Raw genomic sequence first — 17015 nt, forward strand, 5'->3', positions numbered from 1 at the left:
CAATTCAGACAATAAAGTATGTGATCACCATAATTTTTGTCCAAGCCCTCATCTTCTCCCAATGTATATATTTTATGTATGGAAGTGGGGCGGGGTAGGACCAATTTATCAGTCAATCCATGACACAAGTGTAAAAACGCATTCAGCTTTCAGAGATGCTGAAAGGTAAAAAAGAAAAAAAAAGGCATCTTATAATAAAATACGTAGGTAATTGTCACAAGATCACAAAGCTATTGAGTTCAGAAGGCAAGATATAAACTCAGGCAGTCTCATTCCAGTCCTGGGTTATGCCTATTATCCTACCATAATTACTCACAGCACTGAATCAGTGCAAACATCTCCCAAATGACCTCCACTCCTGCATTCCTCCAACCCTCTCCACTCCAAATCCAGAAAGAGTGCTCTAAAGCATGAAACTTCCCTTGCCACTTCGCTGTTGAAAACCCTCCAGCAGCTCCAAGAACAAGCTTCACTCTATTACCAGGCTCACAGGATGGGCAGAATTTTGCCCCTGCTTCCTTCTGCCACCTCATCTCTCACTGCTCCACCATCTCCAACACTACAAGGCAGCCCTCCTGAACTTCCTCAGTGCCCTCAAGTCACAACCCTGGGACTAAGAAAACCCAGAAATAAACGTGAAGCAAGCGCATGGAGAAATGCACAGGGTAAAAAAGGGCATGCCAGACCCCCCCACCCACAAGACCCAAACTTGCATAGACCTATTCCTTGTGCTTTGCTTTGTCTCCAATATCAACTCACATATTATACCAAATCCCTCCAATTTTAAAATAAAAATAAATTCTAGAAGTACATTAGAAATGATTGCTTTCATAGCTAGTGCCTCAGTGCTATTCTTTTGGAATCATTTCTAGAAAGCCGGCCACATACTAGGTATACTGATCAAAGGGTAAACTCAGAATACCAGGAAACTGTATCCTCAATTACTTTCCACCAAGTACACTAATGCAAAGGCAATAAAATTTCACAATTTCCCCAGCATTCCTGAGACCCCAAGGGCAGTGCTTTGTGCAAGGAAGACAGTGAAGGGTGTGCCCTGGTTGGTCTCTGGTATATGTTGTGACTACCGTCTATTGATGTCCTCCACCTCAAATCTTTGACACACATTAGTCTAGAAGCCATGGCCACTGAGTCAACACTGTGATGGGCAAACGTTTCTGGAATGAGGAACCACCAGGATGGTGCAACTGAGCTCCCATGTGACCCTCCCCACTGTCACCTTGGGCCTTACCAGATCTTCATCCCATCTGTGGGATCCTGAAGATAACCGGGGCCCGGGAGGCACGCCTTCATCTCTCTGAGCCTCGAGTTCCCCAGATATAAACTGGGAATAATCACTCCTGTCCCACAAGGCTGTTGCAAGGATTAAGTGAAATAAAATATATGGAAGCACCAAGCCAGTGCCTAACCGTGAGCAGCACGCGATAAACGTTTATTTCATCTGGGAAAGGAAAATTATTCTAGCTCAATAAAGCCTTAAAAAAAGGAAGGAAAACTAGCTTCAAATTCACTTCAAAAGAAATAATCATTGTGAGCCCCCCATTTAATCGTAATACCAAGTGTCTCATATATCATCTTATGTAATCTTTGTAACCACCTGTGAGAACTACACCCTTTTCTGAGAACAGTAAGATTCAGTCAAGTTCAGTAATTTGCTCCAGGATACAGAGCAGGAACATGAGGGATCAGGAATTTGAACTCAGTTGAATTTGAACCCAAGGTCATGCCCTTAACCCCTCTGCTACTCTGTTTCCCAGACTCCAAAGACAGAGAAAGAAGTTAGATAAGGGCCCAGAAAAGGCAACAGTGCAGAGTTGATTAGTATGCTTGAGTCAGCACAAGTCCAAATGTCCAAAAGCCAGGGTCACTCAAGGGCAAAGAGATGGGGAAAGGTAAGCAATCAGTTTAACTGGATGGTTCAGCCCAAACAGGATCCTTCATCAATACAGCTTAATGATTTAACCGCAAAAGTGGTTTATCAGCATGAAGCAGGTGACTCCCTGGCACTGTGATTTTAAGCAAGTCACTGTGTGACCTCTCTACACACATAATCCCTCATATGAAACATGGAGACAGTACAATCTCCTTTACAGTAATGTTGTAAGAGTTAAAGAAATAATGTGCAGCGACCACTTTGCACACAGTCTGTCACATACTAAATCCTCAATGAATAGTCTAAGAAAGCCCTTTCACCATTAGATTTTCTACAGCCCCTCCCTTACTCCCTCGCTTGCCAAAATTATCCATATCACCTCTCAACTTCTGCTCCTTTCCTGCCTCTCCCTTCTCTGTGCACTCATTTCATTCAGACGACAAGTGCTTATAGAATAACTAGTCAGTTTGAGCGCAGCCTTGTAGATCAGATTCAGATCCCCATACCGGCCAGCTGCCAAAAAACAAACAAAAAAAAGATAAATAAAAAAGTAAAAAATAAAAAAATAGGCCAGCTGAGGAAACAGCAGTGCATAAAATTAACATTTGCCCTCATGGAACTTATATTCTGACATTTGCGAAAGAGGGAGGAAGACAGACGAACAAATAAATAACACCAGGTAGAATCAAGTGTTATAAAATACAACAAAGCAGATAAAGAGTAGAGAATAATCCCGAGAGAGAGGCGGAGTCAGGTAAGATAATTAGGGAAAGGCCAGTCTAAAGAACTAACATTAAATCGGAAAGCTGAATGGACAGAGAGAAGAGTCAGAGATCAGAGGGAATGGTGCCTCAGACCCCAATATAGGAACGAGCGGAGGGTCTTGGAAGACTAAGAAGGCAGCTCAACTACAGTACTCGCTGTGTTCTAGTATAACTATTGGTTTACATGCCAATTTTGCCACTAGACTATGAGCTCCTTGAGGACAGGGGCCGTTCTCTCTCTGCATCCACCCAGTCGTACTCATTAAGTGCATCTATCTGCCCAACATTCTCTTAAGTGCTGGGTTTACAATGAAGAACTAAATCAGTATTTCTTCTACCTTTGGGGAACTTGGCACCGGACAGAAAATATTTGGTAGGTGAATGATATTTGCTTTATTTTCAGTTCAGGAGTTATATGCCGCCGAGTTCTGGGCATTTCCATTCATCCTTCCTTGCTTGCCTAAGAGATCACCATCATCCCTCAACTTCTCTTACTCGCCACTCTCCCTTCTCCATACTGAACTGTTCGCCACACCTCCTCTAGTCTTTGCCTGGTCTCTCTCACCTCTGCTTTTGCATGCAGTTCTTTCCACCTGGAATGCCTTCTCCATCACCCCTACCTTCTCCACCAGACAAATTCCTGGTATTAATTTCCAAATTTCATTAGTTATATTGATTTTATCATTTGTTCAAACATGTACAGATCTCTCAAGTTCTTCAGGCAAAACTTTCCCATCAAGTTACAAAGCGATGCATTGAGTGACAACTGCAGATTGAGTAGTAAAGAGAGTTTAAGGACAAATGATCTAGGGTTACCTATGTAATTTCTTTCCCTCCCCCAAACATGACATATTTCAGTGACTTCTTGGGCTTTGTGCCCACAGAACGGGGCCAGTCCAAGGGCAGCAAAGTTCTCACTACTGGGGGTCTGTGCACTCAATCACTTGCCCATGAAATGTTTCATTCACAGTAAACAAAACCAATTTGGGACAGGAGCTATCACTTAAAGGTCTTCTTCCCACAGAAGGTCAATAGTTTAGCATCTAACTTATATGAGATGGATTCCCTTTTCTAACAGCAGAAATTGTAGCTGTACTTCATTTTAAAAAAAAGAAAAAGAAAAAAGTCAGATATTTATTCTCCCAAGCAAGAAGGCAGATATAGGTAAGTCACAACTTCCAACAGTCTCCGCAGCCTCATTTAGCTGATAAGAGTGTGCTCATAACCTTTAGTCCTTCACTTCCAAAACCCGTGCATCCATCTTTCTCCTCTCACTTCCAGAAAGAGCAGAAAATTCAGCTGGAGCCATTCTTTTTGAAGCACGTTGTTTTTTACAACAGCAGGGGCATGGGTTTCAGCAGTTTCCTTTGACAATATACATTCCTCTCTAAGTTCCTGGACAGAAGTTCTGGGCTTTGTGGGAAACCACACAATGATTCTAAAGTTTCCCACAATGTCTATGCTTCTCTTAGAACAGAACAGCTCCATAAACTTCACCAAGCCATCATGAGAGGGTAATTGTCCTAAAAGGCAACAATCCTGTGCTCAGAATTACTGATGACCACTTTAAACTCAGTGTCCTTAGCCAAGACTTCCCCTAAGACGTGACTGACAGACTAGGCTCATCTCTGTGCTCAGTACCTTGCCGTATTACACCAAGTGCCAAGCATCTTGTTCACCTACCTGACTTTTTGAACAAGCAATGTAGCCCCTGCCTGCCAGGATTTGGGTCTTTGGAAAGACTTCTAACAATGGACACCACTCCCCTAAAAGTTTGAAAGCCAGCCTAGCCTAGACTTATAATAAGGAGTATGGATGATATAGAAATTAAATGCCTGGGCCTCAACAGCAAGGACTGGGATTCAGATCCAGGCGTTTCTGTTTTGTTTTGGTTGGGTTTGGCTTTTTACTGGCTGTATAATTTCAAGCAAGTCACTTTAACCACTCTTAGCCCATAAAAACTCCTTACCAGACCCCACAAGTCTCCATGTGATATGGTCCCTGTTTACCTCTGAGACCTTGTCTTTTGCCTCTTTCCCTCTCTTTAACTGCCTACACATGCTGAGCTCACTCCCACCTCAGGGACTTTGCACTTGCTGTTCACTCTACCTAATGCACTCTTCCCCCAAGTCTCACCAGGCTGGCTACCTTTCACCACTCAGGTCTTGGCTCAAAATGTTAAAAAGTCACCTCCTGGATCTCATAAACATAATGTTCAGTTCAGCAATGCTGAGTATGAACATGCATATTGTATAATTCCATTCACACAAAATACAAAAAAGGAACACAACCAGTATATGGCAGTGTAAATAAGGGAACACTGTGTGGTGGAGGTAGTGACGGGAAGGAGCAACAGGGGGTCTGGGTTGCTGTTAAATGTTTAGTTTCTGGATCTAGATCTGTTTACGTGGGTATGTGTTCAGTTTGTGAAAATTAATTAAGCTATTCGCTTATACTATGTACATTTTTCAGTATGTGTGTTATATTTCAAAAAAAAATTTAACCCAAACAAAAAACCACCTTGTCAAATAGGTTTTCCCTGATTATCCAGTCTACACCCACCCTCCTGCTAAGCTACTTGTTTTCCCTGGTTGATTTTTTTCATAGCATTTGTCACTAGCAGAAATCATCTTCATTATTGGTTATATGTGTAGGGTCAAGCCCCACCCCCAACCCCATTAAAATAAAGTACCATGTGGCCACAGATTCTGCCCACCTTGCTCACCATCCCCAAATACCAGGGCCTGAAACAGTTCTGCCAGATAGTATGGATTGGATAAAAAATATACGTAAAAATAAGAAATGGCTAAAAGGGGACCTTTAAGGACATAACATCAATCAAAAGTCAAAACAGCAAAGCTAAGAGCATAGTTAACAACAACAAAAAAACTTCAGTGACATTAAGCTTCAGGAATATGTGTCAAATGTTAAATTTAACCACAGGAGGAGATAAAGTGTTATTCTATGGGTATCTTTGTGAGACCAGTTAAAGTTACTTCTCAAAGCAGAAACTGGGTCTTTCATCTCTGTACACCCAACGGTTTTTCAAAAGGCTTGTTACAAAGTAGGTCTGGGCCAAGAGTGGCAACAGATTTCTGTGACACTTAGTGAGGAATCTTAAGTTTGGTGGGAAAAGTGGGCCATGTCCAACTCTAATGTTTGCTGTGGGCAAGGAGCTGGGTAGGCACAATATCAAATCAGACGTACATGGAGCAGAACTAAGATGCGCCCAAGAATTCAAAAACAGAGTTCCTTACAAGTCACAAGCAATGCTTACCTATTTTTATTGCTAATTCTAAAATGCTTATAAAGGAAAAAATAAAAATATGTCAGTAGTGCTAGTGACTTGGAGGTTACTACTGCAGATAAATTTATATGTTGACACAATGTATTTTCACGAGGAAACCTGCACTCACCAGTCAATAGCCTGGTGTAATGGATATTTAAAGCTAAACCTTTATTCTGGAACCAGCTCTGCCACAAATTCTTTCTATAATCTTGAACAAGTCATTTAACTTCCTTAGGCTCAATTTTTCCTTTTTTTTTTTTTTTTGTTTTTGGCAGCTGGCTGGTACAGGGATAAAACCCTGGAACCTGAAGTTATCAGCACCATGCTCTAACCAACTGAGCTAACCAGCCAGCCTAGGTCTCAATTTTTCTACCCATGAAATGAGCTGATTGGAACTAGATGCTTGCTGATGCTCATTTTCAGTTCTTGGACATTGTGTACAATTCCTATCTTTACAAAAACTATGCCGATCTTCTTGTGTTTACAGGATACCAAATCATCCACAAGTATATAAATCAAAGGAACCAGATGCAGAGAGGTAACTGATCTTTTTACCTTGTCTTCCTGCCAAAACAAGGGCATCTATTCCCTACCAGGTTCTCTCGAGTACTGTGTTCAGGTTCCCATTTCTTGGTCAAGCAAGAAGCCTTAACATACTTCAGCTAAATATTCTGCATTTTAGGTTTCTCTGTACAATTATTTCCTTTTCTTGAGTTTTCACTGCTCATGTTTCTCATCAACTCAAATCTACACTCATCGTTAGCACCATAGTTCTTGTTTTCTGTAACACTTAAATAATAAATAGGGCTTGATCACCTGAAGGTATTCTCCTTACTCTGCTGCAACAGTTATTAGTGATTTTTAATTAGACAAAACTGCCATTCCTTCTGCTACCCTATCATCCTGTCAGGTGCCTATTAAGGATATTACAGTAATAAGTATTAGCACCTTTTAAATTTACATTAATAGAGAAATGTGAAGTCAGGAAATGAAAGTGGGGGGGACCTCACAGATGTCATAATTAACCAAAGCTTAGAGTAACTCAAAAAAATCATTAGTGTAGCTATTTTTTTTAAATTTTCTTAAAAACTATACGATGCATATCCTGGCTAAAATTGTGAGTGATAATTTGCTTCTCATCAATTAAAAATGGGGAAATGGACAAGGTGGTTGCTCTGCTGTAGCTGAACCCCAGACTGTCCTTTCTCTAATTCTCTAAAAGGAGAGAGATTATCTATGGAGATTTAAGAAGTCGGTGGTAGAGTGATTTCTCCAAGAGTCATCACCAACTCAAAACTTCCCCAAAGGCCTCCTGACTACTGTGCAGCTTGCCATCTGCAGAAGGTAAAATCTACTGGAGGCCAAGTTGTTAAGAGCTAAGCTATTCAGTGTCCACCTTCCGGCGTGCTATCTTCCATAAACCAGGACAGGGCCAATGGTCTGATGCGTCTCAGCGACTAGACTGATTTTTCAATGAAAGGATGGAGCGCGTTTTCCCGTTTTCCTCCTTGATCCATGCATTTCACCAGCTCAGGCACCCCGCACTCCCCGAAGCGTGCAAAAGCAGGCAGCCTGCAGAACGTTCACTCCGGAAGGTGACTGACTTACTAATAGCGGGCTGGGATGGGTTTCTAGACACGTGTACCACGTGGCCTACCAAAAGCGCTCAAGGTCAGACACGTTTCAAAAACATAACTAGCCGAGCTCATAAGAAAACCTCAGGATTCCCAACACCCGGTCCGCAGAACTTTTCTTAAACTTGCATCCAGAGCCTGGTACAGAGCCATGCGCCTTCACCGCGCTCTGAGGGGACCGACGTCAGCGACTCCTGAGAGCTGGGTGGTTCACACTCCGGGTCACCCCGGACTGCCATCCCCCCTCGGCCCTGGGCCCCACACAGAGCGGCCGCGCACCGGGGCCAGGAGGGGAACAGGAGGAGCAGGAGAGGAGGAGAGCCGGGGAGGGCGGGCGCCGCGGCCAGCGCCCTTCCGGGGCTCCAGCCGCCAGGCCGCGCTCACCTGGGACCTGGCCGCCAGGAACGGGGCCCGGAGCGCCACGTCTCGCAGAAGTTTCCCGGCCTGCGCGGCCACCGGCGACGCCATCTTACCCAGGAAACCCGGCGCGGGGGAGGGGACTGAGCGCCGGCAGGGGAGGAGGGGGCGGGGCGGGGGGACGGGAAGAGGAGGGCCCGGACGTCCCTCTGCGTCCTGGGCCGCCCCTGGGCGCTGGGGACGCTGGCGTTGCTTGGGCAGCCAAGCCCTTCGCCGCCACTCTCACTCCAACATGGCCCCAAGTTCACTTTTAGCCGTCAGAAGGCCTGGTGGCCTTTTCACTGTCCTATCCCCAGGCTACGATTTGGAGCAAAATCAGATCTCTAGCACTGCGGGCTTAGGGCTGAAACTGTCCCTGGGGACAGACAGACAAGCGAAAATTTGTCATTGCAGTGAGTGCTGGAAGGAGTGGCCCACGGAGCTGGTGCTATCCAGCAGAGACCTTTGGTCTAGTCCTAGGGTCACAGAGGTCTGTCTAGGGAAGTGATGCTTGAGGTGAGACGTATCAGAAAGTGGCCCTGTCCGCTTTCTCCTTGTTTGTGGAGAATAACACCCAGGAGGGCGAGTGGTGGACACTGAATAGCTATTCGAACTTGGCCTCTGGTAGATTTTACCTTCTTGAAAGAATAGAGAGAGGGGTAGAGAGCCTGCAGTCCAGGGGGTCAAAGTCGATGGAGTGATTTGTTTTATACATACGTACTCAACCGAAGATCAATGCACAGCTGTTGAAGGATTTTCAGCACAGTAACCATGATAATAAGAGCGTGGTTATTTATTTATTTGAAATTTACATGACCCTAAGCACTGTACATATAACAAAAATGACAATAGCAAACAAGCTGAGTATGTGCCAAGTACGTGACAAATACGAACTCATTTAGTCTCCATAGCAATCTTGTAAGTAGTACAAGTGTAAAATCCCTATTTTGCAGAAGAGAAAACTGAGGCACAGAGAGATTAAGTAACTTGCCAAAGGTCACAGATCTGATAAGGAGTAGAGATGAGATTCAAATCCATGCTCTCTCTTCCTCTTCCCTCCAATAAAGCACTATTTTAGTATTGTTTTTAAGTTTATTCACTCTTGAGTATATGATTATGAGAAACAATACAATGTGACAGAAGTAGGCAGCTATTGCTAGTAGTTTTTTTCCTTTCATCTTTTTTTTGGGGGGGAGGGATTTTTATTTCAATATAATTTAAATTTACAGAAAAGTTGCAGTAATATTATCCCAAAATTCCTGAATATCTTTTATTCATTCACCAATTATTTACATGTTGGTCCACTTTTCCATTCTCAATAGATAGCTGTAAATATACATATATAGATTTATAGCCCATTCATAGTCAAAATGTTACCCACTAGTTTTAGCATCCATTGATGACTGAATCAATTATTACTATAATGGTTGCAAAAATAGCGATTGCCAAACTCCATCCTTCTTACATTTATTAGTTTGTATTCTACTCTGAGAAGAGTTTCACTTTCTCTCCATTTTCTCTTTTATTCTTTTATTCATTTGTATCAGTATGGACTCATGGACTCCTTTTTATTCATTGGCAAATCTTTGCTCTTTCCCATTATATACATTTTGTTGACTCTGGATATCTGTCATTAAATCTTCAGGAACCCCGCAAGGTCCTACAATTATTTCTATTTTGCCAGAGAGAGAACTGGGCCACAGAGAGTTCCACTCTAAGGTCATGTAACTTGCCCAGGTCACACAGCTTGGGATCATATTCCCCAAAGCTGGAATCTAATTCTACTCCACACCTTTCTCTTGACCTAAGTGGATTTGAGTTTCCATGTAGTTTAGTTAATCTTTACACCTACTGGGTCTGTCATCTAGTCAGGATGGAGGAAAGACTCTTGTCTGGCTGGCCCGTGGCTCATTCAGGAGAGTGTGGTGCTGATAACACCAAGGCCACGGGTTCGGATCCCTATATAGGGATGGCCGATTAGCTCATTGGGTGAGCATGGTGCTGACAACACCAAGTCAAGGGTTAAGATCCCCTTACCGGTCATTTTAGAAAAAAAACTCTTGTTAATGTTTGCAGAGTGAATGTTTAAACTTGGTGAGAGCTTTTGAACATGTGGCCAGAAGAAGTCCACCTACAGAATTAATAAAAGGCTGTTTATTCAGGCATTACTATGCTAAGGGACCCAACTACTATCACTTTCCTTCTGATACAGACTAGAAGGGGGTTGAAAGGAGTGTTTGTTTTATAGACAAAGGAGACTGATGAGTGTTCTTTTAGGATGGGATTTTTCTGTTAATGTGGGATTTTTAGAAATGTGGTGGGAAGAAGCTTTCTGATTGGCATTCAAGTACATTGGCAGTCTTCGATTTGCTCACTATCTACTGGTGCATAACTAGAGGCTTCCCAGGCTGGATAGCACCATGAGTTTTCCTGTTTCCACTTGAAGACTGGTCCTCAGCTCTGGGGCACAGATTTTTTATCAGCAAATTCCTCAGTGTTTTCACTCACGTTCTCTCAGTGGATGGGGAGATGGGGAAGAAAGAAGAAGGAAATAACAATTCATATGGTGTCTCCAGTGCTAGGCACTGGGCCTAGATTAGAGGAAATACTCAATAAACACATGTGGAATGTCAAACTTACTGAGTTTCTCCTAAGAATTCTCCCTATTACCTATGCCCTTTTTCCCCCTGCCCCAAATAGGAAGCTCTTTGAGGGCAAAGAACAAGGATCCTACCAGAGTTCTGCTCTGTGCTTTACTGGGATGAGCTCTGAGTTTTCAGTCAATCTGGATTGGATTCAAAACCCTCATAAACCTGTGACCTGGGCAAGTACCTACTTCATAGGGCGCTAGTAAGTAGTCAATGAAATGTATGTAAAGACCCTGTACACAGTGGGGGCTTAATAAATTTTTACTTTTCTTTCACTAGTGAGCTCATAATAAATACCTTTTTGATATCAATGTGAAATACCAGAGCCAAGCTAAGATGAGGTTAGAAGGTCCCTGACACTTTGTAACTTATCTTGATAGCACTGGAGAATTATGGTGATGTAAATGCCAGATGAAAGTATTAAAAGAGTGTAAGGAGGTTGCTTCCAGTAAGAGGCTGGAGGGTAGTGGTCAGAGAATCATCACATTTTATTTTAGAGCTTCACAACTTAGATTCCTGGATTTCACCCTGCACCTGTTGGATCAGAATCACTTAGGATGGGGTCTGGGATCTGCATTTTAAATTATCTTTTCAAGGGGTTCTTTAGTTTGAGAACTAGAAAGGCAAACAAATCAAACCATAGTGGTGAACTCTTTAAAGAAGTTTCCTGGTGAATCCAAAGACAAGTTACTCTGCTGTCCTGCCTTGAGTTCCTAAACGTAGGACAAAGAGCTGATCTATCACAGATGGAGGTGATGCCTAAATGCTGCTTTAAAAGAGCCTTGACACATTGGCACAAAAGCCAGTTTCTACCAGTCGTCTAGATCAGTCACAACATGTAGAAGCATTGGCTAAAGGTGAGTTATAGCTACTCTATGCTTTTTGTTTGTCAAAATCACAATCCTGAACTGCTTGAATGGTAACTGTGGCCATAGGAAATAGCACTGTCAAAAGCATTCCATACTCTCTGGTGTTGGATTGAAACACAAAGGCAGGCATCAGAGAAACAGTTCAAGCTTCGACCTTAAGCAAGTTACTTAAAAGTCTCAATTCCTTTATCTGTGAAAAAGGTATGATAGTACCTATTTTGCCAATGAGATGCATTATCAAGTGCTCAAGGTCCCAGTGGCTGTTGTCTATCATGCCTTCATCACTTACTAAGAAATCTTTTTTTCTTTGTTTCTTAAGTATTTACATTTGTGAGCCTCAGTGTCTCCGTTAGTAAAATAAAGGCCAGGTATAACAGCAATCTTATTCAAGCTGGGAATTAACAATGTAGCACTTCTCATAAACTTTGCATGCATTTCAAGTATTAAGTTCTAAAACTCCATGAACAAGCTTTGCATTTAGAACACCCTGCCTACGCTGTTTCTTATTCAGTTAATCGTTCCAGGAAGGAAAATAAAAACATCAGTAAGCCCACATGCCTTCTCTTTCATCTTAGCAATGCATGTTAACAGAGAAATAATGTGCTCATTTTCATATCCACACTGATTACTCTAGGGGCCCTGATTTGCCAAAGAGGCATGTCATGAAACCTAGCAAAGGGATAGTGCATCTAGCAGTTCTGATGGTTGTTTATCATTACCTTTTCATTTAAGCATAAAAACCATTTGACAAATACAAACTCATTATAACCGGTAGAACTGAATAGAATTTTAAAAGAAATAACCCTAATTTTCATGAATTACCTGAGTTCATGCTGCTACATGTCAGGAATGAAAATTACTATTATATGAAATAAAGGGCGTTTGTGGATTTCATCTGATTATTTCTTTTGTATGGATAACAGATTTCTGGAATGCACAGGGCAGGAAACTTTGGCATTTCATTATGTACACAGGTAATATCCCTGTTGCTGTTTGTGACAACCATTTTAACCAATGCTGCAGTTGTGTGGTTTGCCAGTGGCACACAAAAAAACTTCCATTGTGCTAAAGTTATTTTTCCCTCTTCAATAATGCATTAAAATGATTAATTTTGATGGCATTTCTGGGCAGCTTATTTAAATTATAAGGTGCCTAGAAGAAAAGAGATCTAAAACTAAAAGTGGTCTTCTTTGCCAAAACTTCAGTGGGCTCAGGAGAATGTCTCACTACATCCTGGAGAGAACTCAGGGAGGCAAGTTTAGAGCAGCAGTGACAAGTCAGTCAGGATGAAAAAGGAGGAAGAAACATCATTAACCAAGAGTAGGCACACCCAGGACCAATGTCAGCTGAAAAGACTAAATGTGGAGAAGATGTAATGGTAAAAACCAGGGCAATGACACTCTGTTGGCAGGGCGTTCAGAGATGGATGAAGAAGTTGGTGAAAGCTGAGTGAAAAACATTTACACAAAGGACCGTGGAGACATGTGGACTGAAGGAGAAAAACAGTATCAGATTGACTGTCTATGGGAAAGAAGTTCCCTTCAGAAACAAAACCTACATTTCCATTGCAATTGGAACCACGGAATTCAATACCTTCACTATTGTTACAAAAGCCTTCATTTCAATACTTAAACTAAAATTAAAGGGACATTCCACTTCAATTGCTCTGCTTCATTAGAAAGTGCTGCAGCAGTGGTTCTGAAACTTAAGTATGCAGTCGAATCCCTTTGGCCTTCCTCTCCAGAGGTTCTGATTCAGTAGGCCCCCTGTCTTGAAGTCCACAAATCTGCATTTTTTATAGGTAATTCCCCACCCCACCGTCTTTGTTGTAGGTGGTTCATGGTCAACGGTTAGAGAAGAACCTACCTAGAAGATGGAACTTTGACATGACTAGAGGGAAAAACAGTGACCACCCAACTCCCCTTTCTCATTTTCTCTTGTCTTTCTTACCCTACTTCTACTATCCTCCTTAAACTTTCTCCAACCCCTCTAAAATCTAATTTACTACATACAAGTACAGAGTATGGAATGAGGCTCCAAAAGATGTCTCCATCAGACTGTTCCTGAAACACCCTTCCTGTTATTCACCAGGCTGAGGCTTGACAAGATTCAAGCATTCCAGGAAGTGTTCGTTTGCTTGGTTTTTATTTGATATGTGTGTGTGTGTGTGTGTGTGTGTGTGTGTGTGTGTGTGTGTGTGTGTGTGTGTGTGTGTGTGTAAAGATTAGAGGCAGCAAAAGAAGAGAGGTAGGGAGAGCTTACACATGATTTTTAAAAAATAGAAAATAGATTTTACAGCAGAAGTAGATAGAAATGGTGCAAATAATGATTTCTCCTCCTCTAATATCAAGCTTTGTTGAGCTCCTGGAAAAGCAAACATGTAATTATGACAGGAGTAAATCGACTGAAAGCCAAGTCAAAGAGGCAGATCACCTTCAGAAGGAGGTGCACTGGCTTCTGCAAAGAAAGCAGGGTAAGGAGTCCCAGCCTCTCAACCTTGATCCAGCTGCTGGTCCCTACAACTTTGGGCTGGAACAATGTAGAGAACTCTTGATATTGTAGGCAAAAAGAATGTTATCAGAGTCAATGGCCAGCCGTGAGCTAAGGAAACCTCAGCTACCACAAAGAAGAACCTGCCTGTAGAGAGATTGCCAAGCTACAAACCTCTGTAAATTTCCTTTCAAAAATTCTATCTTTAAAAAAAAAATTGGAATAACTTCAGATCAAAGTTAGAGTAAGAATTTTCAGGAGAGTGAAGCCTGTAATGCCACAAAGGTAAAAATAGAGGGAAACTAGAATAGAATTTGTACAAGGAAATATTCCAAGAACCTGGAAGTTCTTATAAAAATTTTCGAAATGATAATTAAAAAATAAAAAACACCACGATAGAAAAAAGTACAAGAATAAAAATTTGGAGATGAAGAGAAGGAGGCAGAGCAAGATGGCTGATTAGGACCCACCAGTGATCAACTCCCCACAGATACATCAAGAAGAAATAGAAGTGGAAAAAATGAAAAAATAATAAAATAAAAAAAATAAAGAGCTGGCAGTTAGCTCATTTGGTTAGAGCATGGGGCTGATAACACCAGGGTCAAGGGTTTGGATTCCCTTACTGGGCAGCTGCCAAAATAAATAAAAAAAAAAGAAAGAAAGAAAAAAAAAACGGTCAGCTTTATTGATTGCATTGAAAAAATACAAAAGATAATATTTCCTAGTAAAGTTGAGCATGTTTTTAAACAAATAAATAAATATGCCTGATGTGAGTACAATGTGGGCGCAAGGAGCACTCTTCTACTTGTTAGTGGGAGTATAAATTGTCACATCCTTCTAGAAGAAAATGGGCAATATATACACAGAGCCTTGAAGAGTTTAAATCCTCTATCCCAATAATTGAATTTCTAAGGATTGTTCTAAAGAAATACTTAAATTTGCAGTCAAAGATTTTTGTTCAAAGATATTAATTGCAGGAATATATTTACCACATAGCTGGTAAATAGTTGATGAAAAATATACTAGAATGTTGAGCAACACCAAAACACATAAGATTTAAATTTACTTAAGAGATGTATGCACACTGTAAAATTCTCTGAAGGTAATACCACTGTTAATAGTTTCTTGTATAGACTTCAAGAAATTTTCTACCTATATATTTTCTATTCATCCATTTTTTCTTTTTATTTATCTATGTCTACATCTATATTCATAAACTACAAACTCATTAGAATGTAAGCTCAATCAATGAATGCAAATATTTTTATCTGCTTTATTTGCTTTTGTATTCCCAATGCTCAGACCAGTGCCTGGCACACAGTACATGCTCAAAAAGTATTTGTGAAGGGAATGAATGAGATCAGTTGCTCTCACGAATGTACAATCATGTTGTTTTTCACATTTAGTGGGGTCGTAATATTAGAAATAGTGCTTCAATGAACACAGATCTTTGCTTACTTCTGCAAGTATATCAGACAATATTTTTGAAAAATATTTAATGACGTGGGAAAATATTATTGATACATAAGAACTCAAACAACTTTACAAGAAGAAAACAAGCAACCCAATTAAAAAATGGGCAAAAGAGCTAAGTAGGCATTTCTCTAAGGAAGATATCCAAATGGCCAACAGACATATGAAAAAATGCTCAACATCACTCAGCATCCGGGAAATGCAAATCAAAACCACATTGAGATACCATCTAACCCCAGTTAGGATGGCTAAAATCCAAAAGACTATGAACGATAAATGCTGGCGAGGCTGCGGAGAAAAAGGAACTCTCATACATTGTTGGTGGGACTGCAAAATGGTGCAGCCTCTATGGAAAATGGTATGGAGGTTCCTTAAACAATTGCAAATAGATCTACCATACGACCCAGCCATCCCACTGTTGGGAATATACCCAGAGGAATGGAAATCATCAAGTCGAAGGTATACCTGTTCCCCAATGTTCATCGCAGCACTCTTTACAATAGCCAAGAGTTGGAACCAGCCCAAATGCCCATCATCAGATGAGTGGATACGGAAAATGTGGTACATCTACACAATGGAATACTACTCAGCTATAAAAACGAATGAAATACTGCCATTTGCAACAACATGGATGGACCTTGAGAGAATTATATTAAGTGAAACAAGTCAGGCACAGAAAGAGAAATACCACATGTTCTCACTTATTGGAGGGAGCTAAAAATTAATATATAAATTCACACACACACATACACACATACACACACAAACCGGGGGGCGGGGAGGAAGAAGATATAACAACCACAATTATTTGAAGTTGATACAACAAACAAACAGAAAGGACATTGTTGGGGGGGAGGGGGGGAGGGGGGAGGGAGGGAGGTTTTGGTGATGGGGAGCATTAATCAGCTACAATGTATATCGACAAAATAAAATTTAAAAAAAAAAAAAAAAAAAAAACAAGCTAAAATTTTATAGGTGATTCTAAATTTTTTTTTAAAGTGTGTTTGTGTGTGTGTGTGCAACCATAAATAATTTGAAGGCTAGGAGGTAGGTGGGATGATTGCTATGATCTTTACAGTTTTCTGTGTTTTCTAAACTTTCTACAATTAACACACATTGATAGAAACAGCATAACGTGTTTTTATAGAGGATTTAAAAGGTCTTTTTCATCTTGTCACCTCCATGTCCTATTTTAAAAACTTAATGCTTCCCATTACTGTGAATTAAATCTAAATTCGTCCACCTGGTGCTTAAGGTGATTGCGCTTCTGGTTTAAACACACATTTCCGACTGTCTCTGCAATGGCTCTCCTGCATGGATGGTTTGCTCACTCAGACTGTGATACCCTTTGTCCTCAGAAAAGGCTATATAAACTCCACTTTGTCATGCTGTTCACAGCTTTTGTGCTGTCCAGAATGCCACCCTTTCCTCCACCTTCCAGAGCCCACCACTGTGGTGTCTCACTCTTCTCAGTAGCCTTCCTAAGTCCTTCCCACAGCCACATTCCCAGCCTCTATCCTCCTGAAGCATCTGCAAATCAGCTGCAAATCTGCAATCTGCA

At 41.3% G+C, this 17015-nt stretch overlaps 1 protein-coding gene across 1 annotated transcript in view; it reads right to left on the reverse strand.

Moving 5' to 3' along the window:
• SUCLG2 (succinate-CoA ligase GDP-forming subunit beta) overlaps window positions 1-8078 on the reverse strand; it is a 259766-nt gene extending 251688 nt beyond the window's left edge. The window contains exon 1 of the mRNA XM_063114078.1: window positions 7963-8078. Coding sequence (XP_062970148.1) covers window positions 7963-8046 — 84 coding nt within the window. The 5' untranslated portion in view covers window positions 8047-8078. The remainder of the gene's footprint in view (window positions 1-7962) is intronic.
• Between the last annotated feature and the right edge of the window lie 8937 nt (window positions 8079-17015).

The sequence above is a fragment of the Cynocephalus volans genome, chromosome 11 (genome assembly GCF_027409185.1).
Source record: "Cynocephalus volans isolate mCynVol1 chromosome 11, mCynVol1.pri, whole genome shotgun sequence".
NCBI lineage: Eukaryota > Metazoa > Chordata > Mammalia > Dermoptera > Cynocephalidae > Cynocephalus > Cynocephalus volans.